This window comes from Ylistrum balloti, unplaced genomic scaffold (assembly GCF_031769215.1).
Source record: "Ylistrum balloti isolate Yb309-2 unplaced genomic scaffold, AGI_CSIRO_Ybal_v1 Utg371148, whole genome shotgun sequence".
NCBI classification, from domain to species: domain Eukaryota; kingdom Metazoa; phylum Mollusca; class Bivalvia; order Pectinida; family Pectinidae; genus Ylistrum; species Ylistrum balloti.
The window spans coordinates 306,466-333,978 of record NW_026782629.1 but is presented as its reverse complement, the minus strand read 5'-3'; the positions used below and the strand labels follow the sequence as shown (position 1 = coordinate 333,978).

At 35.2% G+C, this 27,513-nt stretch overlaps 1 protein-coding gene across 1 annotated transcript in view; it reads left to right on the top strand.

The window, feature by feature from the left end:
* LOC132561107 (macrophage mannose receptor 1-like) overlaps nucleotides 1–26,566 on the top strand; it is a 50,465-nt gene extending 23,899 nt beyond the window's left edge. Inside the window, exons 27-42 of the mRNA XM_060225837.1 lie at nucleotides 637–689; nucleotides 1,650–1,817; nucleotides 2,072–2,119; nucleotides 2,744–2,919; nucleotides 10,981–11,048; nucleotides 12,019–12,116; nucleotides 13,730–13,879; nucleotides 14,893–15,018; nucleotides 15,411–15,559; nucleotides 15,996–16,095; nucleotides 16,803–17,047; nucleotides 21,247–21,415; nucleotides 21,840–22,115; nucleotides 22,748–22,975; nucleotides 24,511–24,699; nucleotides 25,576–26,566. Of these exons, the coding sequence (XP_060081820.1) occupies nucleotides 637–689; nucleotides 1,650–1,817; nucleotides 2,072–2,119; nucleotides 2,744–2,919; nucleotides 10,981–11,048; nucleotides 12,019–12,116; nucleotides 13,730–13,879; nucleotides 14,893–15,018; nucleotides 15,411–15,559; nucleotides 15,996–16,095; nucleotides 16,803–17,047; nucleotides 21,247–21,415; nucleotides 21,840–22,115; nucleotides 22,748–22,975; nucleotides 24,511–24,699; nucleotides 25,576–25,814 (2,482 nt within the window). The 3' untranslated portion in view covers nucleotides 25,815–26,566. The remainder of the gene's footprint in view (nucleotides 1–636; nucleotides 690–1,649; nucleotides 1,818–2,071; nucleotides 2,120–2,743; nucleotides 2,920–10,980; nucleotides 11,049–12,018; nucleotides 12,117–13,729; nucleotides 13,880–14,892; nucleotides 15,019–15,410; nucleotides 15,560–15,995; nucleotides 16,096–16,802; nucleotides 17,048–21,246; nucleotides 21,416–21,839; nucleotides 22,116–22,747; nucleotides 22,976–24,510; nucleotides 24,700–25,575) is intronic.
* The last annotated feature ends 947 nt before the right edge of the window (nucleotides 26,567–27,513 follow it).

Genomic DNA, 27,513 nt, shown 5'->3' with positions numbered 1-27,513 from the left:
TGCATTATGAGACAGTGGTTTCTAGTTCACTAACACGTCATTTGTGACTGTGTATGGTATTTTCCTATAGACGTTAACAAAGTCAAACCTATTCACATTCAAGCTTTGAACTCTAAGTATTTCGAAACAGACAATAATTAATAATTGTTGTGTATTTAAAGAATTGTCCCCTCCTTTCTTTCAGTATGATTGTGCAATTTCCAATGTTTGTACTTTACAAGAACTCGTTTATTCATTAATTAAAATCAGTATGAGATTTCTGGAAAGGAAAAATACATTGTCGAAGAAGAACAAGAAGATAAACCTAATAAATGAAGCTGTTTAAATAGCATCGCGGTCACATCAAAATTGACAACAAATTATGTTACTAATCAGGATTCCTAATATTTTGTTTTTTACGTAAATATTACGTATGAAATACATTGAAAGGTGTGCACGACAGAAAAATCAAACGATACCTTACTGTCATCAATATTAAAATGTACATTTCTTTTCGTAAAAATATTTGAACATATGTTTTAAGTCTTCCCGATATTTTTGACGACATACGGCATGTAGTTTACCATATGTTGTGCTTTGAAAAAAAATCTATTTTACTCAAGCCTATGATGAGATGGAATAAAACCAATTTTTCAGGAGGACATTGATGCCCATATGGATTGGACTGAACGACAGAGACTTCGAAAATGGTAACTGTTATTTAACCACTTAATGGTCCATAAAACCATTAACAAATTAGATATTATTAAATTTTAATCAAACAAGTATGGAAATGCACCCGGATTTTGCGTTAATTGGTCTCTCTGGTGTGTAAATTTCACACCTCAGATATTGGCGAGGTGGTGTGTACCGAGTGAAAAACATTACCTTTATACTGGTATAAACGTGACGGGTATCTGAAATACATAATTCAGTACCTCCTACGCCGTATATCGGATCTCCTAGACTCCATATTGACAAGAAGAAATTTTAAAGCTTTCTTTGTCATAAAAATGATTTGGATACAGTCATCAAGTCAATCGAAGATACAGTGAATTCTAATAAGAATTTCAATGATATCTAGTCAAATTTTATTTCTATGGAAATTATCGGTGATATCGGCAATGTTGATACTGATGTTGGTAATGTCTTAAAGAATTGGAAAGACGACCAAAGGTCTCTATTCTCGCCAACATATTTATACTGACAAAAGTTTGGTTGTAAACTCAGCCGAAGAAGTAGAGGAGCCTGTTAAACGGACTAGATTTAAAAAAGTGCCAGGTTCAGCTTATATTCCGTCTGAGGTATCAAAACGATGTTTGTATATATCTGTTATTTACACTTATTGACAATATCTTCAGGCAGGTTGTATTCCGGGCCGCTGGTAAGATACCGTTATTATTTGCTATTTGCAATTATTCCTAGACCTATTTTAACCACGATAGAATGAATCGCACATCTGTGCAAAAGCAATTGTCCCCTATCGTGGGTAAGTAATTTGCACATTGGACATCGTATAAAATTATACGGCCCCACCGATATGTTTCATTGTTTGAGAAAGTTTAATGACTTTATCATTTTCATTTCCTTGACAGTCATGTTATGTTATATGATGTAAATGTAAATGCATAAATTTCTTTGTAAGTGTGTTTCCGTAAATATGTCAACAGGATTCACGTGGTCCGACGGAACACCCGTGGATTTTACCAACTGGGATGCTGCTGAGCCTAATGATGGCTGGCACCAGGAAGACTGTGTAGAAATCCCTGCTTGGTCTCGAGAGTGGAACGACAATAATTGCTACAAAGCACAATCTTTTGTCTGTAAAATAAAGAAAGGTTTGGCACTAATTTCACTCTATTGGGGAAACTATCAATAAACAGAGAGAATAAAATATTTTAACGTTTCACCACTGTTTCCCCGTTGATCTTGATAGTATTTTGACATGGTCAGTATCTTGTATGCTTTTATACACGAAATGATATTAACACTATCTGCAACGTATACTGATTGTTAATATCTCATGCACACTGTTATATATTTGTGTATCTTTGGATAATTCCACAGAGCATTTGTTGAAATTCATTCACAGGTTTCCCGTTGATTGAAGTGGAAAATCACACTGATACATATTCAGCAGGTAATATCAAATTTTCTGTAAAATTACATGTTTAAGGGTATTTTAATTGTCTTAATAACTTATAACTATTTTATCGATACGTCAGCGTTCGTAAAATATCCACATTTACCGAACTTTTAATTCAGTTAATTTATCAACATATAGATTCGTCGATTACCAAGATTACCAATAATACCAAGATTGATCTCAACGAAAATTTTCCGTCTACAAAAACTCGAATATTTATTATTTTACAGCATCGACACGATGTTCATTGCTTTTTAACGCAGTAGCGTATATAGTCTATCTATAATATGTCCAAAAGATAACTCCAATAGATAACGTTATGTGAAATGGGTGGAAATATTATAGCACTTGTAAATATTAAAACTGATATATTTCGTTTGTTCTGACCCTTATTATTCTAGAATATGAAAAAAAAATTCAACATTCCAAGAATTTAGATATTTTCATTGAATGTGTTTTCATACCATAATATTTCCAAGGCATTATCAAATATCTAGTTTCTGACGTGATAATATTGAATAAGTATCGTAGTTCTAACAATAAAATACGTATTATCTTCCTTTACCATTTCCGATGTTTGCTTTGACCATAACTAGTCTTCAATTGTTTCATAAATAGAGAAGTGCGGCGGCAAGGACAGTGAATGGTATTTCCACAATGGGTTCTGTTACAATTTTGTGAACAGAATGGCGGATAGAGTTACGTGGTATGAGGCCAGGGAGAGCTGCCAAGCCAATGATAGTTATTTAGTCAGTGTTCATTCACAAGACGAGTCCAACTTCCTCATATCATTGGTAAGTGGTATTTTTTATATTTATATATTGTAAATAAAATCCCCTTTCTGTGTGTTTGCTTTACTTCCTTTTGTTAGTCGGATGGTGCAGTGGGAACGCACTAAGCGTCCAGGGTTCGATTCCTGGAACGGGCATGAAAAATGTATGGGGTCATCTGGATGGCAATTTCGGTTTTCCCGGGTATTCTGGTTCCCTCCACCTTAATACACCTTGCGCTTCAATCTGGATCAGCAAGAGTAATTGGGATCAGTTGGAATAACTTGTATCGCAAATGACATAGATAAATAAGGTTTATATACTTAAACGAAAAAGAAACGCCGTGTAACCTAAAAAGATTCTTTTAAATGATATAATTTAATGTTACATTATTTCATTCATTTTTGTATACGATTTCATCTGTTTGGAACCATTTGTTGAAGGTTCTATCGATTATCAATGCTAATTATGCCAAAAATATCCCCCTTTTAGCGATGACCCTAATTGTATTGCGCAACACGGCCGGACATTTCACTATCTTGTGTTTCCTCCATGCGCAGCTGTCGCAGCCCTGATTCTTCTATGCATGGAATTCATTAGGGTGTTAACCATTGCAATGGGGATGGTATTCCATTCTTCATGCAAGGCACGTGTGAGCTGGATCAGCTTAGTGGAAGCATTTGGACGTCTCCTAACTCTCCTATCCAATTCGTCCCACACATGCTCAATTGGAGACAAATCTGGACTGAATGCTGGCCAATCGATTGGGATTACGTTATTGTTGGCAAGAAATTGCTGACAAACTCCAGCGACATGGGGCCGGGCATTGTCTTGCTGGAATATCAGGTTCCGTGCTTGCACACATGGCACGGCAACTGGGCAAAGGATTTCGTCTCTATACCTTACGCCGGTTAAATTACCGTTAATCACGATCAGGGGTGACTTAAACTCATAGGAGATACCGCCCCAAACTCGCACACGTTGGACGTTGAATTGTCCGAATATGCACACCAAAATGTGCAGCAACCTGAAGTTGGCCCTGACCCTGCAAAAGCATTCCTATAGCCTGTCTCCGCTGGACTTCCGTCAATCGTGGCATGGAAGTAAATTGCTTAATTCGAATCAAACTTTGAAAAATCAATCCGAATACTTGAACAGTATCAAATAGACTGAAAATTTCCATAGGCGAACTCGATGACCTTCCCCTGCACGGGATTCTTGTATTTTAGCACGTGCCTCGCACGGAGCGCGGAGGTCCGGTATTGTGAGATTTTAAACACGTGTACCTAGTGACCACGAACAACACATCAACCTGACCGAGTGTCATTATTCTAGGTCAAGCAATAAATCATTTGTAGTATATTTAGTGTACTCAGCGTTTCTTTTTCGTGTTAGTATATTTCATTGAAATAGAATAACTATATACAACTATTACCTTTTAAGTTTTAATGAATTTCTTTAAAAGTATTTATTACCGATAATGATCTGAATTCTTGTAGATATAATGTTACCTGGTAGGTTATTTTTTATTTCTTTTATTTTTGAAAAGTTTCATAATTTTTAGAGATACTGACATCTACATATGCAACACACTTTCCCATGCATCATCATCATCATCATCATCAGTAGAAGTAATTATCGTCATGGTATATTTATCAACACACTCGTCATTTATCATCCTACCGTCACACATCTTCCACACCCTAACACACTATTATCATTACCATAATAAAAACAATAACAATTATATAATAATAATGATATCACCATCAGCATTTTCATCAACATCAGCTTTTTCTACCAACAAATGGACATGCATACCTTTATACATGCATCACTCACATCCTCACACACGCCTCTGCTCTGAGAGAGAGAGAGAGAGAGAGAGAGAGAGAGAGAGAGAGAGAGAGAGAGAGAGAGAGAGAGAGAGAGAGAGAGAGAGAGAGAAATGGCTGGGCTACAGACGAAACTAAAATATATGTAAGTAGAGAGAAAAATTTCCTTTTCATAGATGTTATAATAAAAAATACACAAGTGAATTCACCAATCATTAATCATTAAAAAAGGAAATTTGTCTGCGAAGAGAAGGAATGATATATATATATTTAAGAAAAACTTGATGGCGGATCATATCAGTACCAATTAAAGCTTAAATGTCACTTAAGTCTAATAATCTTCTCCATTTCGCCATTTATTTTCTAAATTCTGCTGTGCAAGATCACCTTTGCTGTTAGCGATATATTTTTGAAATGTTTAATACTCTTTAATTGATTTTATCAGAATATTTGGATTTAAAATTTTATGTATACATCTTGATTTATATATATATATAACTTAATCATGATCAGAATTTCATTACCTACTGAGTTTCCTATAGCATTGTCATAATCTGAAGTTACCCCAAAAATACAGCTTTTCTTATTAAAAGAAAATGGAATCAATCATGCATCAAGAAGAGTTTCAACATTAACCAAAAAATTCTGAGTTTCTCTACATTCCCACAAGGTATAAAGTATTGTCTCTCTCTCCAAGTTACAGAGATGACAAATAGGACTATTTGCAAATCCAGCTTTAAACAAATATGTATTTGTTGTTAAAATATGTTGCACTATTCTGTATTGAAACCATTGTAGCTTTGTGTTATTTGTAACCTAAAATGGCGTTTTATAAATATCGGACCAGGTCAACTCAATATCTTCAAATATGTCTTCCCACTTCTTCCTACCTATAGATACAGTACATTTCTCAATCTTAAAAATATATAGATCCTTAGTCCCTTTTGTATTTTTCACGAAAAAAAATATGTTACTTGGGATGATAGGGTGAAAGATTAACTGCCTTCTATAGCCTATCGTTGTTAAATATGATTTAATAGCAGAGGTCACACTATTATATTGAAGAAAGTTTGTATTAACTTGATGAATCTAATTAAAATCTTGAAGAGTGTAGAACAAGCATGTATCAATATTTTTATCAAATCATGAATTATTGTCACTCCCCTCTTGTACCACGATTGATACAAAGTAGTCTTTTTCCCAATAAGTGAATCTCTGTTATACCATAATGGCAATGTCAATATGGAGTTTTCTTTCCTTTACTGTATCTGAATCATTTAATCTTTCCCAGGCTTAAAACATATCCTCCCAGAATTTATTTTTGCATTTATTTTTACATTCTTGAATATAGGCACCGCCTCATATAGATAATTTACGTTGGTCTGAGATAATTTTGAAAATATATGCACTTTGATGTATTTTTATAAAACCTAATATTAATGAATCTATAAATACCCTAACATTAACCATTTTCAGACCCCTCCCCCCTAATAATAATTCTGCATGATAATATCTCTCTTTATTTTATCCACCTTACTATTCCACAAAAAGTTGAATAAAACTGTATTGAGATCTTGCAAAAACTTTTCATCTGGTTAGGTAAGGAAATAAATAAATGGTTAAATTTTGAAAGAAGAAGATATTTTATTAAGACTATTGGTGTAAGTGCTCGTCTACTCCAATTTTAACAAGCATTTAAAGTTTAATTAGTTTTTTATCACAATTTAATTTTGGGATCTCATGTAAATTAACACTAAAATCTATTCCAAGCAGCTTAAATTGATCTTTTCTCCATTGTAAGCCTAATTCAGGCAAAAATGTATCTTCACTGTATGTTCACTTTGCTCCCTATCTCAATAACTTGAGTTTTATCAACATTGAGATCTAAACCAGATATCTTCGCAAAATATTTCAATTCGACAATAGATTCTGTTAAAGACATTTCTGAACCATCTACAATAAGCGACGTGTCATCTGCATACTGAGAAAGGAGAATTGGACAGTTATTCACATTGATACCCTTAATCTTATTGTTATTTCTAAGTCTAATTCCTAGTATTTCAACCCATAGTATGAAAAGGTATGGTGCAATTGGGTCGCCTTGACGACAGCCTCTTTTGATATTTACAAATGAAGATAAATCAACCCCCTGATTTACAGTTGCAGTAACGTTGGAGTGAAACAATCTATTCCAATTTCTAATATGAGGACCAAAATTAAAATAATTCAAAACATTATCAATAAATTTCCATGATACTGAGTCAAACGCTTCCTCAAAATGTAACATTAATAACACACCTGGGATATATCTGTACGTGCCTTCGTCCATTATTCAAGTTCTATCTTGGACCCAGTAACTGTTAAATGTTATATCACCCTTTGGAATACAAGTAATGACACCTTGTCTTTGTGTTATAGATAACAAACCTTTACTATATCCCTAATTAATAGATCTAACAATGAAAATTCCTAGCTCTTTCCAAAAACATTTAAAACATTCAACAGTAAAACCATCTGTACCTGGACTTTTGTTATTCTTCATGTTTTTACAAAAGTTTTGCTGCTTCCTCTATAGTAATTAGCCCTTCTAAATTTTCAGCCTCATTATTTTTTATATTGGAACATCACATCCATCCAACAGTACAATCAAATCAACATCATCTGTCTCATATCTGTCATCATATAGTTTTTCATAAAAAGAACGTACCCTCTCAAGAATATCTTCCTGTTGTGATATTATGACATTTTCTTTCTCTGTCTTTGATATTATTTTAGAGATAAAATTCCTATTTTCTAAATTAAAAAAAACATTTAGTTGGCTTTTCCCCCTGTTCATGCCATTGTACACTAGATATTATAGCATTGTCTTTAATCTTGTTAACTATAATATTTTTTAACTGTTTTTTCTTACATTCTAATTCTTCAATATCAACCTGCTTTTGGTCCTCCAAGTTTTGTATCTCGTTTCTAATAATGTTTTCATTTCTATTTACAGTTTCTTTTTAAAGGATGAGTAGGATATGCTCTTTCCCCTAATTTCCATTAACAATGTTTCAAAAAAGGTTGATCATCAATTGAAAATTGAATCTCAGTAACTGGAATATTAATTATATTATTCCTATTGTAAACAGGTAGGCAATACTGCATTTTTGTCTGTAGAATAACATTTTTAACCAAATCAAGATACACCTCGTCATTTAGGAAAGAGGAATTAAATTTCCACAGATCCTTTCCTCGTTTAAATTCATTAAATGTTAAATTAAGTAAAGGAAATGAGTGATCTGACCTGTGTCCTGGTTCAATAGTTGCACTAGTTACACTGGATAGTAAATTATCTGATATAAAAAAATCTAATCTAGCCTGTTTCAATGGGTTCTCTTCCACGTATATCTTCTATCTGAATGCAGTTCCCTATAAATATCGACTAAAGAGTGACTTTCAATAATTTCTAAAACTTTCTCACTTGCCTACTATCATAGTCAGGACTTACAACTAGGTTAAAATCACCACAGATAATGTATTTAGCATTGCCAAAATCCCCAATAGTATCAGCTACCATATCATAGAAGCTAGGCGAGTCAGTATATGGACCATACACTGTGCTGTGATTAATGTAATCTTAGCACCTTCCAGTGTGATATCAAGAGCCAAGAAATTTCCGAACAAATCGTTCTTTCCTTTATTAACTGTAATTTCAAAATTGTTATTAAACAGAATTGCAACCCCTCTTGAATTAGATCTAAAGGAATTAAAGTAGCACTAAAACCCTCATTTATGTCTACTAATGTTTTGATTTTCATCAGTAAAGTGTGTGTCTTGCAGGCGGTAAATACAACATTTCCTAGCTTTTAGATGAGAAGAAACGTCTTTTCTTTTAATACTGCCCCCAAGCCCCTGACAGTTCGCAGACAACATGGATACACCCTCCATCATGTTACATCTATAGCGTTCGGGAGTATAATATTTAGTCCAGTCAAAGAGAGCAAAAGTAATGTAGAAGAGAAAAGCAAAGATAACATAAAAGAAATTAACACAAAAAATTGATCGATAAACCAGAGGAAGTCCCTCTCTGGTGGTACTGAGTCATACCCTAGTCCACTATCGATCACATCATTCGATATCTACAATATTTGTGTTTACTGTGTCCAGAAATATGTGAACTTTCAGTCGTCTACAGATTCCTGTTCGTTGGTATCCTCCAATCCAACAATGCGAATAGAATTTTCCCCCTGCTGTTACAGGTCGTTCATCTTATAATCTAGAGAAGCGTTGAATATCTCGGACTCACATGGGCTTCTAGCTTTTCCACCTTATCTCGTGAGACATCGTTGTCTTTTTCGAGGTCGAAAATTAGTCCTTCTAACTGTTCAACTAGCACACGGTTCTCCTCCCTAATATCCTCTCTTAATCGCTCTAGTTTTCTGTCCATCATCTTGTCCAAGTCCGATTTGGTCACAAGGGTAGCTACCATCTCAAAAAGGACATTTATCCTGTCCTTCTCTGCAGCGGGTTCATTAACAATGTCCAGAGGCCTCCCTTTGCTTCCCGTCCTCCCGCTACCCACACTGGTCCTAGATCCAGGCATGATTACTGATATAACAGTTCGAATCCACCAGTACGTACAGGTAACATTAGTAAATCCCGTGTAGGTAAGGTACAATGTATACACACACTCCTAGTGCGCGCGAACAATTGTCACTATTGATGGTCAGTCCATTGTTCTACGCGATTTTTTTTTCTTAAACATCGTTTTTCACAAACTTTCACAGAAAAAAGGTCATAAAAATATGGTTCATTGATGTTTCAAACTACTCCAAGCCAACAATTAGCATTCTTAGATACGGAGGAATAAGTAAACTTCGGTAAAATTACGGAGCCCAAACATACGGCGACTGACTAAGTCCAGGTGACTTGGTAGTTTGTTTTATCTCGTAGAAAAAATAAAAGAAGTAATGATAACACATGTTTTGTTGCTAGCTGTAGCATATCTCAACCTAGGTATACGTGTTTTTTTTCTTTATCTATCCTGGAAAGGGATACAGTAACGCTTTCCAACCACTTCCTATTACATCTTGTGCTTGTCGACTTTTGTTAAAAAAGATTTTTTCATGGATGCATTTACATCTTTCTATTACCATTTTTGTTTTGTTCTGCTTAAGCTGTTTGTTAGCATGATTTTGTGTCAAGTTGATGTTATGCTTCGAATCTCAGAAGAGAGTAGTTATACATTGAACGACATTCTGCTGGGATGCACCTTGCAAATCATTTAACTGATATCTGAAATATTATGAACGCCAGAGCCCTAGTTGTGCCTTTGTATATTGGGAAGTTTTTTGTCATTAATGCTAACATGGAAAATAATTAACAATTCCAAATTCACTGTTTGCAAGTCATTGTTGACTCTACTTCAGAAACTATATAATTGATTTCTTTAATTTCAACAGTAAAAGACACAGTCTTAATAATGTTTGACTGTTCATACCAACAAGTTGACACGGAAATAATGACATACATTGTGGCCATTTTCACTGAAAGACCAACAACGTAAAAGAGAATTATATTTGATAATGCAGTTTCATAACCGTCAATTGAATGTATGCTAATCTCGATGAAATAACAAATTTAGGATATTAAGGAGAAAAACGGTCGTCACTGAAAATATATAGGACGCATTGTCTTACATGGGACTGTCTGTTTGAGTGTTGGGTTTATCGCCTGGTGATCGGCCAGGGCCATTTTAGTAGTAGCTAGTGGCTACCTCACTAAACAACATACGCTAGGCACCTCATATGTGTCCCATGGCAATAAGGGTAAAGAGACATCACCAAGGACACAAACACAACAACACCAAATGATCCGTTTCTCTGCTTCCTGTGAAACAATAACCATCATGGATAGAGCGCGTCGAACAGCCCATCTCGGATCTTCACCTGATATTGAGAAGGCTACGCTATAGTCGATACCGGGAAATTTCGATCCCTAAAAATTGGTATTGATTGTTAACTCTAATATCATTTCCTCAGTACCCTGGTAAAAATCTTTGGTATGACATGTGACTCCTCCAAACTAGAGAAATAATAACGTGTTCTGCTCTATGCTAGTTTTCGTATCTCAACTTATTTCTATATACGAAGGATCAAAACAACATTGAGATATTTTAATAATAATTCTAATAATACTGAATTCTTTGCTATAGTGGTTTTTGTCACTCAAAATAATATTGAAGCTGTCATTGACATATTTTTTGAAGACTACGATGGGGATTAAATCCATTGGGCAGTGGATTGGCTTGAGTAACTTGCATCTTGATGGCTACACGTAAGTTATACGTTCATATTCAAAATAACATTATCGAGACAAGAATACTTTTGACCCCAATTGTTGATTTGTTAACTGTTCAGGGTACCTAATCACATAACTTTGAATTATTTTCTATCTCCATTTGTTTTTGTTTTTACTTTATAGGAAAAACGCAAACACAAAACTCAATGCACGCCATATTACGAATGACATGTAACATGCTGAATCAACGCCTCTATCTATTATCTTTTTGATTTTTAAAAAACGGCGCCTAGTTCATATTCATCTATCTAGGTTACAAAATTTAGACCTTTGGTCTTGAATGACAAAACTGCATCGAAGTTCAATTTATTTAAAAAAGTACTATCTATTCTTGTCTTTTGTGCAATCTCCTATCACATAGTAAATACCTATATTTGTTTATTTGTTTATATAGTAGGGAGACTTGTTGTTAGTGTTCCGTTTCTTACTTATCACATTTTTCAAAACGTACGTGATGGGATTTTACGAACCTTTATATGATTGTTAGTATATGAGAAGTGGTGTGCAAGAGTTTACTATTTTTTCAATTTTTTCATAAGTCAAAAAAGGTCACACTTGACTATATTGCCTTGGCCAAGAAGACGCATTCATGTACATTAAAATATAATTATAATCAAAGGTAACGTCTTCATTTTGCTTGAATAATGGGAAATCGAGCATTCCACTATTCGTTTCGGATATTTTCAAACAGATTTTGAATATACACTTTTCCTCTATTTTGTTATTTTCTTTTTTATATTTATACACCAGAATAAATATAACATTAAATGTAATGCAGTTGTACAAGTAAACCATAAGGAGATCTTCCGATTGGTTGAAAATTGCATGCTGTCTGATTTTAATGATAATCTTTAACAAGTAGTTGTCTGACACAACAAACACTACAAAACGATTGTCATACAAAGACGACTAACAAAGTGGAATTAAAATATTGTTAAATTTTCAGATGGTCAGATGGCACACCCGTTGAGTACACTCATTGGCTCCCGCGCCAATCAGGTGATAACATTCCATTTCAAAGATGTGTATCGAAAGTAAATAGTGGTATGTACAATATTGTGTACATTGAAATTGTAATTAAAAAGATGTCGCATACAGTGTATAGTGTTCTTTTTGTTATGTATAAATATATATTGACTGCTCAGAAAAACATTCCATTTACCATGCATACTAATCTTTTAACCTTTATCCACATTTTCTAGTCATTTTTAAGAATAAGTTTTTAAGGGGATATTCTATGCCTATGCCAAGTTACAAAGTATTTAGTGCTATGGATGCATTCAAAATGGCGATGTTTTAGCTAATCAATAAATATTTACAATGATACGTAATAGCTACGGTGTTTCCGACACAATTACTGCTTATGGTATAGAAGTTTTTAGGTAATATAAAATGTGATTGTGGTAGTTTGGAGTATTATGTTCGCGATTCGTAGTTAAATCAGAATCGAAATATGCTAGTAGATTGTATGAAGCAGATTTCATTAGTAAAGAGAAGCCAACGATATGTCAAATAAAATATACTAGCCGTACAAATTGTTACACGTTTTATATCAAATGTATTCGAATTATTGACCAGAACAATAAGGGTATCCTCTTCTCCTTGACCAGAAAAAAGAAAGAAAATAATGACGTATTAACTGAATTTTAATTCAAACTCTGTCGGTGAAACAAGGTAAAAAATGAACAAACTAAAAGTTTACATAGAAATCAAAACCTTCTGTTTATCATTTTTGTAATATGCCATAAGTTATTTAGTTTTTTTTAACACTGATATAAAACAAACACACAATACGTACTTCGGCCAAAATTAGTATTTTCCCTCTCTACCTGAATAACGGACATTTTGTTGAGAATTTCAAAATGAATTTAGTATCGTAACATCACGTTCTACATAATATCACTCAAGTTAAAGGGTTAAATATCAAATTATACTCATGTCTTACATGTAGAACATAACTTCACTACCATTACTTCAAAAAATGGAATAATAGGTACAAAGTCTACCGATTATCATTTACGTGCGAAAGCTTTAGGAAGCTACTAAAGGCTAGATTTCATCTTTATGTTCTATCAAAATGGTACATGAAAGAAAAACCGTATAAATTATGACACATGTTTTGTATAATTCATAACATCAAAAGTTTTTTTTCGCAGAGTAAACGCAAACCAGGTGACATAACAGAAAAACAATTTAAGATTTATTTGACGAAATTGTTCAGTTCTCATGTAAACTTCGCAGACCTAGACATCTATGATATACATCTATACATATGTGTGTGTTTTTTTTAAAGCAAGATATGGTTGTGCAGACGTCCTTTTTATTTTTTGAAATTACTTTTAAACAAGAAGAAAGCATCCTTTGTGAAGAAAATACATTCATTGAAATCCAAGTCAAATCATGAATATTATATCTCCCTAATTTATAAAGGAGGTAGAGACAACATTGAAAATATTGATATAACGTATTTTGATGCATTGTATTTCAATCAACTTATGATAGTGACCAGGCAGTCGTTATATTTGTCAGTATACTTCCTATGAATGAATTCATCATTAACATTACCCATTGTTATATGATATACGCTTTTTGTAAGTTAAAGACCTTTTTGCAGGGGCCTTTCATGAAGTATGAATATATATATATTGGTTTTGCAGGGTTTTGGGTCAGTGTTCATTGTAACGAGATGGTTACTGGATATATCTGTAAGAAGCCCAACAATACTGCTATTATAGCGACACCCCAACCATCACCTCAACCTCTCCCTTTGGGTGGATGTCCACATGATTTTATACCGTCACCATATGGTACGTGTGAACTATTGAAAAATCCAACCAGTGAACATTGCAGCACTTTTAAGTATTAACTGCTAATGAACTGTCTGAATCAGTTTTACATTTATCTATGTTAATTATGTCTTAATCTATTTGTCAGCACTTTCGATTTTCGTAGAATATCCCTAAAACTACAAGACTGACATTTCAGATATTTTGAAAGGACACGAATTTAACATATAATTATGTAAGAATATAGTTCTCGAATGCCGCAGCTCTGCTTATCAACGACTGGAGAATTAAAGCAAAATCAGTGACTAGATTGATATACTAGATTAGACTGTTTTCCGAAAACTCGAAGTACTCCTGCGAAGGAACCATCTCGTGTATCTATACTCTTCAATCAGCTGCATGACCGATACTAGTGAGGAAACCACGATAAATTACATACAATCAATCTTGATTATCCGAAATAGAAGTTTGTCTTTTATTACAATTTGTCTTAAACAAGGAATTAAATAATATATCAAGTTTCATTTTGCATATTTGCATGAGTGTTCCATTCTGTTACTGATTCTTTATATAAGAGTGCCACAAACGTTCGCTGCGGTGCTACCTGTGTACCACAGGGTGATAACGAGTTATGAATACATTCATCGACGTTATATATATAAATATATAAATTGTTAAACGAATGTTCGACGTAACCATGGTATACAGGATATATATTTATTTTGAACTGACCGGAGTAGAAGAACCACAACTCAGCAAAACCTTGACTGTGATCTGTGAAACGAAAGCATAGCAACACAGGCAAAAGTTCGTGATTCCTATCAAAAAATCACTGATTCAATTCAACTTCATACTCACATTCACATTCCGTCGTCCATGCCTTGTCTTACTCTGACACCGGAAATCATGCGATGTAATGTTATTAGCTAGCCTTTAATGACTTTTTGAAGAGGCAGTGTTCTGTTTCAATACAATACTTTTAGTGCAGCTAAAGTAACATATTGTAATATATTATCGTACTGCACGTATTTCAGATGACAAATGCTATTATATTTCAACTCCTACTGACGGCCAAGTCCAATATATTCATGCTGGAACGAAGTGTGAAAAAAAATATTCAGAAGCACAACTGACAAGCATCAACAGTGCAAGGGAACAAGGTAATACAATGTATGCTTCAAGTCACCGAAAGTACCGTTACGTAAAATACTTCAAATGTCCGTTGACATTTTCTCTATTGGTTTTGCTCCGACTAAATTTCAAGGGTATACGCAATAGCATGAGTTCTTAACGCAACATACATACTTCATGCCTCTCTCTGAAGTCTGTTACATTTTATCGCGGTTTGTCGTTAGCCGGGAAAAGTCTTAACTACGAGCATGTCATGTTATACGATATAAATGATATAACAGTCTTTTTCATAACAACAGATACGTGTTATTTTCTTCTTTGTATCGCTGTAAATTTCGTGTGTTGATTTACACTTTTGAGTTTAAATATCTTCAAGTTCGTGATAATAAACCAATTTTCTGTTTGTGCTTTTGTTTCAAAGCTTTCTTATTGGGTCTACTTGGGAAGAGGGAATTCCGTGGCATGACGTTTTATATTGGACTTAGCGATCATTTCAAAGCCTATTCATGGGAAGATAATTCTCAAGTTACTTTTACAAACTGGGATCAAGGCGAACCGAATGGTGAATATGTAGGTATATCTTATCGATGTGTATGTCTGATCTAGACGGAATAGGATAAACTTAATTTGAATCGAAAGAAATTTAGATCAATAATCTAAATATGATTGTTTACATATGAATGATTTGAATTACTTACAGAAATACTAGTTACTCACGATATGTACATATGAATGAGTTATATTTGCATTTTTGTTTAAAAAGAATATGACAAAGTATTCAAAATATCATATATCCAATTTTTTGCAGGTATTGATATTTAATATTATTGTCATATTATAATAATATTATGATATCACAAAGGTTCTAACGAGACTGAAGTAGAATATTGTTTAAAGCGTTGGATGTAGCAACATATGTTTTACTCGGCTGTATATTAAATACTGCTAATATATTAATACTACAAAGATAGTAGATATATACACGGTACATTGACCTTTTTCACAGGAAAGATGCGTTGAGATGTTAAATACTGGAAACAGAGCAGGGAAATGGAATGATGTGCCTTGTTGGAAAGAACTCGGTTTCATCTGCAAATCTAAGAAATGTGAGTAATACATTTTAAGGTAGAATCTTACCTGAAGTAGCCACAGAGAATCTTAAGAAAAAAACTCTCTCTTCTTTATGTATAGGATTCTCGTAAACGTTCATAATACTTGCTTATTGTTCCCATGTTGGATATAAGCACACGGCTTTAAGTGGTAAAAAAAGGTGATACTTTCCCGTGACGTGATATTCTCAACATATTGTTTTAAATGATTCCCTAGTAATTATTTCTTTTGTTTATATTTTGATTAACTTAGTATTATATGGAAGAGTAGGTACATGTATTTGCGAAAATGTATAGATTGTCTGAATACATACTTTTTTTCAGATTATAACCTCTTGTGGTATAAATGTAATTATGAGTTACAGAAAATAACGTGCTGAATTAATCAATCACTGAAAGACATTTTTCTCTTCATCAATTCGAGGAACAACATGTTATCTAAAAGCCATGCGTGACTACACTTATAATTAGAAGAAATATTTGGTCTGTCTGATTTGGTAATGCGTTTTAATCCAACTCATTATGGAGACTCTTTGCCAGTATCATCTTTATAAGCTGTGGAGTTCTATTTGTTTGGGTTTTTTTCAAAGCAATTTGTTTATAAATATTTTCGTAATAATTGCTTGTTTGTTGTTCCTATCTTTTTACATTATTATTGAATTTAAAATAAAACTTTAAGTTATTTGTTTCTACACTTTTGTCAGCAATGCATTTTCCTACAATCCCTCCTGTGGCAGACAAAGAGTGTCCCCATGGATACAAGTATTCTTTTGATAGCTGCTACAAGCTCGTTCAATCGGATATGACTTGGGATATGGCGCGAACCACGTGTCAAATAGACTCCGCTGACCTAGTTTCAGTGGGCACTGTTTATGAACAGGCTTTCATAGAAGTATTCACAAGCCAGCTTCAATCTGCTCCTTTCTGGATTGGTCTGAAGAAGAGCGAGGTAATCCATAGCATAGAGGTAGTAAAGACTGAATAGGCCTTTAGGCTAGTTCTGTACAAATGATGCAGAAGTGAACGCTGTCACAGTGCCAACCGTTTATAATCATATTTAAACAAATATCCAGTATATAATGTGTTTGTAACTCTGTACATTTATTCTATTTTATTATTTCGATGTAGTTTTTCTTATCTTTGTATTTCATTGTCATTCTTGTGATATTTTTTTTGCAAATATTATAAATACGGATACATCGGTTTCGGGTTCATCGGGTGAATTTAAGTAGGGCGTAAGGAACGAGATATACGTGAGCAAGCGGAGCGGTGGAATGGTTGTTTGAGCGTGTTGATGTTGAAATGGGGTACACCTTAATACCAAAATAAGGATTGCGGTAAGCCATCCCAAAATTCCATACATTGAGTGATATACCTGAAATACATGTATGTTGTGTTTTGCATTAATGCAAATTTTGAAAATTAATGTACATATATATAAAGTGCGCACCGATGAGAACAATTCATACCTGACAATATGACACGTTTTGCTTAGTTTTGGTTATGTAATTAGTGCAGTATGTTTGTATTTAGAACTAGGTATTGTCATGCAAACGGCTAATCTACACACACATATATATATATATGTGTGTGTGTGTGTGTGAACATAAAAAGTTCAACACGGCAAATGCAGTTGATTATCGCTAACGTTTGCAAGCCTATAGTGGCTATCTTCAGGCGATTACTTTTAGAAGACATGTTTGTTAAACTTCTTAAACCGGCACTAAATGGCAATATTTAGTGTCGCGACACCCAACAATTAATAACGTTATTATCTCCCCTAATGTCATTGATTATGTTACGTCATAATGCCGAAACCAAGACATTAAAAGTAATCGCCTGAAGATAGCCACTACAGGCTTGAAAACGTTAGCGATAATCAACTGCATTTGCCGTGTTGAACTTTTTATGTTCACATATTTAAACGATACACAATGCCTTTATCATATTGAACTATATATATATATATATGTGTGTGTGTGTGTGTGTGTGTGTGTGTGTGTGTGTGTGTGTGTGTGTGTAGGTGTGTGTGTGTGTGTGTGTGTGTGTGTGTGTGTGTGTGTGTGTGTGTGTGTGATATAACAGGACACAACAGTTAGATATAGTCATATTTATGTCGTTCCAACTCTAACCCATAATGGCTTGAGGACAGTGGTACAATAGATGTTCCATAGATGAGTCATGTTTGGACAAGAAAACTGTATATAAATGTAGTTCCTTTTTATGGGCAAGACGGTCATTTATACAGTCCTGTGTGGGCGAAGTAGTGAGTGAACGCAATCCTGTGTGGGCGAAGTAGTGAGTGAACGCAGTCCTGTGTGGGTGAAGTAGTGAGTGTCCTGTGTGGGCGAAGTAGTGAAACGCAGTCCTGTGTGGGCGAAGTAGTGAGTGAACGCAGTCCTGTGTGGGCGAAGTAGTGAGTGAACGCAGTCCTGTGTGGGCGAAGTAGTGAGTGAACGCAGTCCTGTGTGGGCGAAGTAGTGAGTGAACGCAGTCCTGTGTGGGCGAAATGTAGTGAGTGAACGCAGTCCTGTGTGGGCGAAGTAGTGAGTGAACGCAGTCCTGTGTGGGCGAAGTAGTGAGTGAACGCAGTCCTGTGTGGGCGAAGTAGTGAGTGAACGCAGTCCTGTGTGGACGAAGTAGTGTGTGAACGCAGTCCTGTGTGGGCGAAGTAGTGAGTGAACGCAGTCCTGTGTGGGCGAAGTAGTGAGTGAACGCAGTCCTGTGTGGGCGAAGTAGTGAGTGAACGCAGTCCTGTGTGGGCGAAGAAGTGAGTGAACGCAGTCCTGTGTTGGCGAAGTAGTGAGTGAACGCAGTCCTGTGTTGGCGAAATAGTGAGTGAACGCAGTATATATATATATGTATATCCTGTGTGTGTGTGTGTGTGTGTGTGTGTGTGTGTGTGGCGAAGTGTGTGTGTGTGTGTGTGTGTGTGTTGTGTGTGTGTGTGGGCGAAGTAGTGTGTGAACGCAGTCCTGTGTGGGCGAAGTAGTGAGTGAACGCAGTCCTGTGTTGGCGAAGTAGTGAGTGAACGCAGTCCTGTTTGGGCGAAGTAGTGAGTGAACGCAGTCCTGTGTGGGCGAAGTAGTGAGTGAACGCAGTCCTGTGTGGGCGAAGTAGTGAGTGAACGCAGTCCTGTGTTGGCGAAGTAGTGAGTGAACGCAGTCCTGTGTTGGCGAAGTAGTGAGTGAACGCAGTGAGTGAACGCAGTCCTGTGTGGGCGAAGTAGTGAGTGAACGCAGTCCTGTGTTGGCGAAGAAGTGAGTGAACGCAGTCCTGTATGGGCGAAGTAGTGAGTGAACGCAGTCCTGTGTGGGCGAAGTAGTGAGTGAACGCAGTCCTGTGTGGGCGAAGTAGTGAGTGAACGCAGTCCTGTGTGGGCGAAGTAGTGAGTGAACGCAGTCCTGTGTGGGCGAAGTAGTGAGTGAACGCAGTCCTGTGTGGGCGAAGTAGTGTGTGAACGCAGTCCTGTGTGGGCGAAGTAGTGAGTGAAAGCAGTCCTGTGTGGGCGAAGTAGTGAGTGAACGCAGTCCTGTGTGGGCGAAGTAGTGAGTGAACGCAGTCCTGTGTGGGCGAAGTAGTGAGTGAACGCAGTCCTGTGTGGCGAAGAAGTGAGTGAACGTGTGTGTGAGTGAACGCAGTCCTGTGTGGACGAAGTAGTGTGTGAACGCAGTCCTGTGTGGGCGAAGTAGTGAGTGAACGCAGTCCTGTGTGGGCGAAGTAGTGAGTGAACGCAGTCCTGTGTTGGCGAAGTAGTGAGTGAACGCAGTCCTGTGTTGGCGAAGTAGTGAGTGAACGCAGTCCTGTGTGGGCGAAGTAGTGTGTGAACGCAGTCCTGTGTGGGCGAAGTAGTGAGTGAACGCAGTCCTGTGTTGGCGAAGTAGTGAGTGAACGCAGTCCTGTGTGGGCGAAGTAGTGAGTGAACGCAGTCCTGTGTGGGCGATGTAGTGAGTGAATGCAGTCCTGTGTGGGCGAATTAGTTAGTGAACGCAGTCCTGTGTGGGCAGTTCTATGATTTATTATCTGTGGACAGATGATCTTTCGTTATAGATGTGATGGGTGTCCAATGTGGGCAAGCAGTTTCATAGATGATATTGGTAGCTTAAACTGTCCGTGTATGAGCAGATCACCATATTTCTGTATCGTGGAGTATTTTCACTGGAGCAGTCATCGTCAATTGGGAAAATGGGAAGAGAACATTCGTGCACATTTTAGTGTGATGGATGTGGTGTAAGTGACAACTGAGTGACTTAGTGGATATCAGGCTGCTATTTGTAGTGATGGGCAATTTACATAGGTGAATGTAAATAATAATATGGTAAGAGTGTGCTTGGTTATGGGAGTGGTATAGTTAGTGATGTGTATCTGGGAGATGTGTTAAGATATAGACCTATAGATATACAGGTATATATAATGTAACAAAGTCTTGTAGATATTGTATATTTGGTTTTTGCGCCATTCTTATATCAGCGATGCTTGCCATGCTCGTCCAGGTTACAAACAACCCATTGACATACAAGAAACAGTTGAAAGGACTGTGAAAAAGGACATATAAGCAAATAACATTTCTGTACAGATTCGTCCTTCTTGGACGTGTCAGTGATACTAAGCGCCTTTGCTATTGAAACCAATGAACGGATAAAGCAACTAATTCCATATGACGTAAACTAAAATGTATGATGAATTTGTTTTATCGTATACTTACGGCGTAGTTTCCAATGATCAATTTCAGATTTGATATTCAAGTCACTGTGCAATTTTGTTGAGGCAAATTCATTGGTTAAAAGGAAATCCATTCTCTGAAAATCTGGTGCACGTATTTTTTTTTATTACATTCAATATAGATACATTAGCCATGCAGTGTTACTATGTTTACTATTTAAACGAAGTAACTTCAGTTTCTAATAGTAGTACTATAAACCGAATTGAGTGTAACTTTTACCATTTAGGAATTTTATTTTCTTCTTATTCCTTGAAAACAAACACAATTATACTTTATTTTTTGATTTTTTTTCTGTGTAGGTGATAGTCTTCTATAATTCTTCAATTATAGTAGTATTTTGTAACGTTTCGATTAATTGCCTTGATGTGGTATCTTACAACTGTCAACTTTGTGCTAAGGTGAGTTATAATTTCTTTTCTTTTAAGGTATCTGAAGACATGGTTTGGGCGGACGGTTGGCCCTTTGATTTTACAAACTGGGCAGAAGGGCAGCCTAGCATTGTGACAGAGAAAAAATGTACAGTTTCCCAAAACAACCGGTGGAAGACATCAGCATGTGATTTAAAAATGTCATTTCTATGCGAAAAGAGTTTAGGTTTGTATGCATTTTTATCTATAGAAATAATCAAATAATCAAAAGGGACGTCCGGGCGTACCAGTAGAAGTTAAGCTACATTGTCCAACTGTATAATATAAGTTCACATGTCTTTCTTTTGATATGATAGAAACTACATCGTTTGCATTCGCATCAATTCGACGTCGGCTTTCAGTTATACAAAAATGTCAAACTTGTTTTTGTTTTTGTAGTAGTTGTAGTAGTATTAGCAGCAGTAGCAGTCATTGTAATTGTTTAAACACATGTTCTCACATTTTGTTGTTAAATGTTCATGACTGCTGTTCAGAAAAGTTGGATTTTATCACTATCTTACTCACAACATATGTAGTGAATATAACATCTTTGTCAATTTGACGTCAAGTGATGTTTTATTGTCACATCAACATTTCCAAATCTGCTACAGTCGTACCGCAAACTATTCCACCGCCTGGAATTTGCCCTGTTGGAATGCATTTACATATGAATATGTGCTACTTCGTGGAACTGGATAATCCCTTGTCATGGACTTTGGCCAGAGACACCTGCGTTGAGAAAGAAATGAATCTTGTAAGCATTCGTGACATAGATGAGTTGAATTACGTGAAGGGTTTGATACATGACCTTTCTACAGAGCCCACTCCAAACGTATGGATAGGATACAATAGGCTGGAAGGCAACAAAATACGACCAGATCTTTATTGTAAGTATTCAGAGATAACTCCTCGAGTATTTATGTGATACTATCCTTACATGTAAAAGTAACTTTATAATGCATTAAACGTATATCAAAGACGAACAAATAAATAAATTCATTTAAAAAGGAATTACATAGACACCTGAAAAATACCAGCAGAAAAACGAACAGGTGGTCCGTAATAGTTAGCGTCTTCAGCTTCATCTGTGACATTCACCATGTTGATCAAGGTCGGTCTTAGCCTTTTTACCACTTAATTGGCTTGTACATTAAAATTTAAACAAAATATGTAAACACTAATATAAAACCTTTTTAATAAATTAAACACGCACGTTTTGACAAGTGGCCCTTAATTTTAAAAGTCATTTCTATCAGCTGTACTGTCAAATATTTTTTTCATTAATGTTCCATTCATACCTGATATCATGGACAATTAACGTTCACGATATCCACCACAAGTAAAATTTCAAATCAGTTTTTTAAACGTGACGTATTTCGTAAATCTATATATCCTTTAAATAAACGAAATTCTGAAATCCTCAATTCCTAAATTCATAGTATAGTCTTTCTACATGATAGCATACAGCTACTTTACATTTGAACACGTGTCCGATTCTTTAATGAAACCGATTTTACAGATTACGGATCTGACTATGAAGGTGCGTCTGATTACTTGGAATCGCCTGCACAAATCTTTCAGTGGGTGGACGGAACGCCAACTGGATTTGAGAACTGGAATGAAAATGAACCTTCATCAGCTTGGAACAACGAAGACGAACAATGCGTGGAAATGTACAGTAGCGGGAGGTGGAACGACCTCAACTGTAAGGCGTACAACAGACCTTATATATGTAAAGGACAGTCACGTAAGTTTTATCTTTGACGTGACATGAAATATCACCAGGTCAATAGGTTTAAGAATGACATTGCTCTTTGTTTTTTATAAACATCGGCAAAGTCGGAACGTTCTATTTTCCATTTACGAGTTATGTGTCTACAGTCTCCATCTTTAAAAGAATAAAGAATACTTGAACAAGTGAACGGTATCATAATTCAAACTTAAATTGAAAATTTCAAAAACATGATTTGAAGTATAATTTACACGGAGACTTCAGTAAAGAGAAAATAAACTGAGTCAAGGAAAAAGACTTTCTAAATATCGGGATATTGAAAAAAAAACAAGGTATTTGTTCATGTGCAAGATATTTTCTGTCTGAATATTACCTAAAAAGGTCATTTTCCGAGTGCAGAGACATGGTTTACAATCCTGTATCAAACATGTTAGTATGTGATGGACATACATATATGCTTGTAAACTTATTGCAACAATATGGTTACATCAAACAATGCTCCAAATATAGGTAAGTATGTCATGGAGGTATGAAATAATTATATAATGCTCCAAAGGTAGGTAAGTATGTCATAGAGGTATGAAATAATTATATAATGCTCCTAAGGTAGGAAGGTATGTCCTGGAGGTATAAAATAATTATATAATGCTCCTAAGGTAGGAAGGTATGTCATGGAGGTATGAAATAATTATATAATGCTCCAAATATAGGTAAGTATGTCATGGAGGTATGAAATAATTATATAATGATCCCAAGGTAGGTAGGTATGTCCTGGAGGTATAAAATAACTATATAATGATCCCAAGGTAGGTAGGTATGCCCTGGAGGTATAAAATGATTATATAATGATCCCAAGGTAGGAAGGTATGTCCTGAAGTTATGAAATAATTATATAATGATCCCAAGGTAGGTAGGTATGTCCTGGAGGTATAAAATAATTATATAATGATCCCAAGGTAGGTAGGTATGTCCTGGAGGTATAAAATGATTATATAATGATCCCAAGGTAGGAAGGTATGTCCTGAAGTTATGAAATAATTATATAATGATCCCAAGGTAGGTAGGTATGTCCTGGAGGTATAAAATAATTATATAATGATCCCAAGGTAGGAAGGTATGTCATGGAGGTATAAAATAATTATATAATGCTCCTAAGGTAGGTAGGTATGTCCTGGAGGTATAAAATAATTATATAATGATCCCAAGGTAGGTAGGTATGTCCTGGAGGTATAAAATAATTATATAATGATCCCAAGGTAGGTAGGTATGTCCTGAAGTTATGAAATAATTATGTAATGCTCCTAAGGTAGGTAGGTATGTCCTGCAGGTATAAAATTATTATATACACTCCAAAGGTAGGTAGGTATGTCGCGGAGGTATAAAATAATTATATAATGCTCCCGAGGTAGGTATGTCCTGGAGGTATATAATAATTATATATTGCTCCAAAGATAGGTAAGTAAGTTCTGAAGGTATAAAATAGTTATATATATAATAATAATTATCTCATCGTACTAGTCACTTCTTACTTTTAACATTCTTGTAATTAGAAACAGAGGTGACCACATTTACAACATCGAAAACAGAGGAAACAACTGCAACGGAACCGGAAACGACGACCACCGTAATTGTGTCGAAGGACCAATCATCGACAAGCATGACAGAAGAGGTTTCTACCTCTTCCGGAAAAAATCCTTTGCATTACTTTGCAAGGAGAACACAGCCGTTGCCGCATAAAGGTATTTTATTTTTTACTTTAACCGTGGGTCTTAATAAACAATTAAACGATGAGGAGGACGTGTTGCACAAAATAATTTCCAGTTTTTGTTTTTTGTTTTTTTTTTTGAAAGGAGAAATTTCTTTCAAGCAATCAAAATACTATAGGGCAAGATTTCGTAAAGTTGGTGATGAAATACGTATAATATATGGTAAGACAAAACCGACTGAATTTTCATTTTTTTTATTTCGTTAAAATCGGTATAACTGTTTCTTCATTTAAAATCAATACAGAAAGGGAAAAGAAAACATGTTTTCGATAGCAATCTTCTTAAATAGATGGGACTGAAACAAAGGAAATGGATCAAACACCCCGAATTACCACTGGATACAGATTTACTATGAAATGTTTTACGTATTATCATTTAAAGGAAGTAATTGGGTATACTGATATCTGTGATATTTCATTAGTAAAAAAACTTGGAAACTAAAAAGTCTCATTATCAGCAAAAACAATAATAATGAAATACGGGATTACAGAATACTATCTTTACTCGAGTGTTATTTGGGTTCTCACAGAAATAACATCGGGTAAGTCGTTTACCAATTCATTTAGTTACTACAAACTTGTAACATCGACGGTGATACATTTATGTAGCCTGAATATAGCATTATTTTATTCTTGACTATATGTAAAATTGTGTTTGTGCTACTTGTATTTTGTTCTTTGACCTACCTTTTTCCCTTCCTATTTCTTGATGCGTTGATTGATCACAATTCCACCTGACGCTCAGTAACTTTAAATATGATAACGCCGCTTCGGCCATTTATATTGCATTATGAATATTGATAGATACTACACAGCAATTCATTCTATTACACATTTTCTTGACTTTCAGAAGTCGTCACTGGCTTGTCCACTGGAGAAATAATGGGTATTGTTATTGGAATACTAGGATTGATTTTAATGGGAGGGGCTGTATACTTTACTGCCCGACAACTGATGAGTGCTACCTATAATACAAAGGGATGGGCTTTTACTAACGCCCTTTATCGGAGATCTGCAGATACTGTGTCTATGTCGGAGGACAACAGTCTTTCAGGGTCAACCATCAAGCTATGTACACTGAAGAAGTGATAATATATATAAATGAACACAACGTGTTTGTCGTCTTGATGTAGTCTTGTTTAACATCTTTTTTTTATGAAATATAGTGCTAGCCCATGACATATATTTACTATTAAATATACAGTAGACCTTCATATCACGATTCCTGAATGTATATCACTTCGAAATTTGTTATCGCTACAATGCAAAGAAATTACAAAATTAAAAAAGTTCCTTTCGGCACATCATAACTACTATTGAACTATACATAACATAAAAATGATAATAGCTTACTTTGTATTATAAGGTTTTTTTTCTTCGTGTGTCTTTTGTTTGTCTTTTTTTCTTGTATGGTATGAACGTCTTTGTTGACATCTATACGATATCAACGATTCCGGAAATTTACAATTAGGTTTTATTCTATAGTAGTATGCCTGGTAGGTTAGATACTGTAACACAGTGTTTCACTTAATCAAAAGACGCTGATTTTACACTACATAACTATCCTGTTTTTAATATACCATGCGTAAATGTATGTTACTCTAGACTTAATTTGATAGATAACAATATCTGTATATATTTCTTCATTTAAGGGATGTGAGATAATATTAACAAATCTATTTACATGTCAAGAAATATGCTGTAAGTGTGTTCGTATGTGTACGGGAATGTATTTGCAATATGTTGTGCAAGATGTGCATTTGCATGCATGGGTTTGCAAATGGAAACGTTTGAAAATAAAATTGACAAGTTTAGAATTAAAACAATATACAAACATTGTTTATAGTTGTTTATTATTTTGTAAATAAAAACATAATTGTTTAATGATACGATAGACAAACCAACATAATCAATATTGTATTATCATAAAGTCCCACATACCGGTATTTGTCATTTCGTAATCAGTACAACCATGTTCGTTTTGTAATTAAGCCGTACCAGAGAAGTCAGCAATCCCTCCGGGTATATGCCCTCACATGAAAGCATCTATTTCCCTTAAGTGGTAATTTGCCATGAAATGTCAAATACGTCATGTAAGTAAGTGGAGGGAGGGGGGGGAACTATCACTTAACTTGGAGTTAATAAATACTGATAACTTGCAGGTAAGAATGGTATTTTTTCTGTACGATGCATATCAACGCTGTCAAATTTAGTATTTCATCAGATATGTTCGCGGAGTGCTTACCGTCCGTAATCTACATGTTATCGTAACATGAATTGTTTCAATATGATATAAAATTCTTACATAAAAACAGGTAACTTGTCTATCCACAAAATTCATAGCAAATACACACATTCGTAAAGCTCCAACTGAAAAAGAATTTAACAATGAAGCTATTCATAATCAAAAGCGCACGACAGAGTTATCGTTCTTGAGTATGTCACGTGATCATGAAAATGGGCAATAAATTGGGCAGGATGGCATCCCCACCTGCAGAGAAAAAGAGAAAGCGGCGCATAGTTAACAACGGCGAAGTCGTAAATTCGTACGTGTAAGTAAATGTATGTAACTTTGGTCGTGATCGCGGACAAGTCTGTTGTGGAGATAGTATATAACATCCAAATAAAGTCTTATTTTGACTCGCATAAACTTCAGCCGGTGTCTAGTGAAATACAGGCCCAGTTGTTAGATATTTTAATTCATGCAGTTTACAATTTGGTTTTTCCTTCATACCACGATGAAAATAATATATATATATATATATATATATATATATTCCTATCAAAG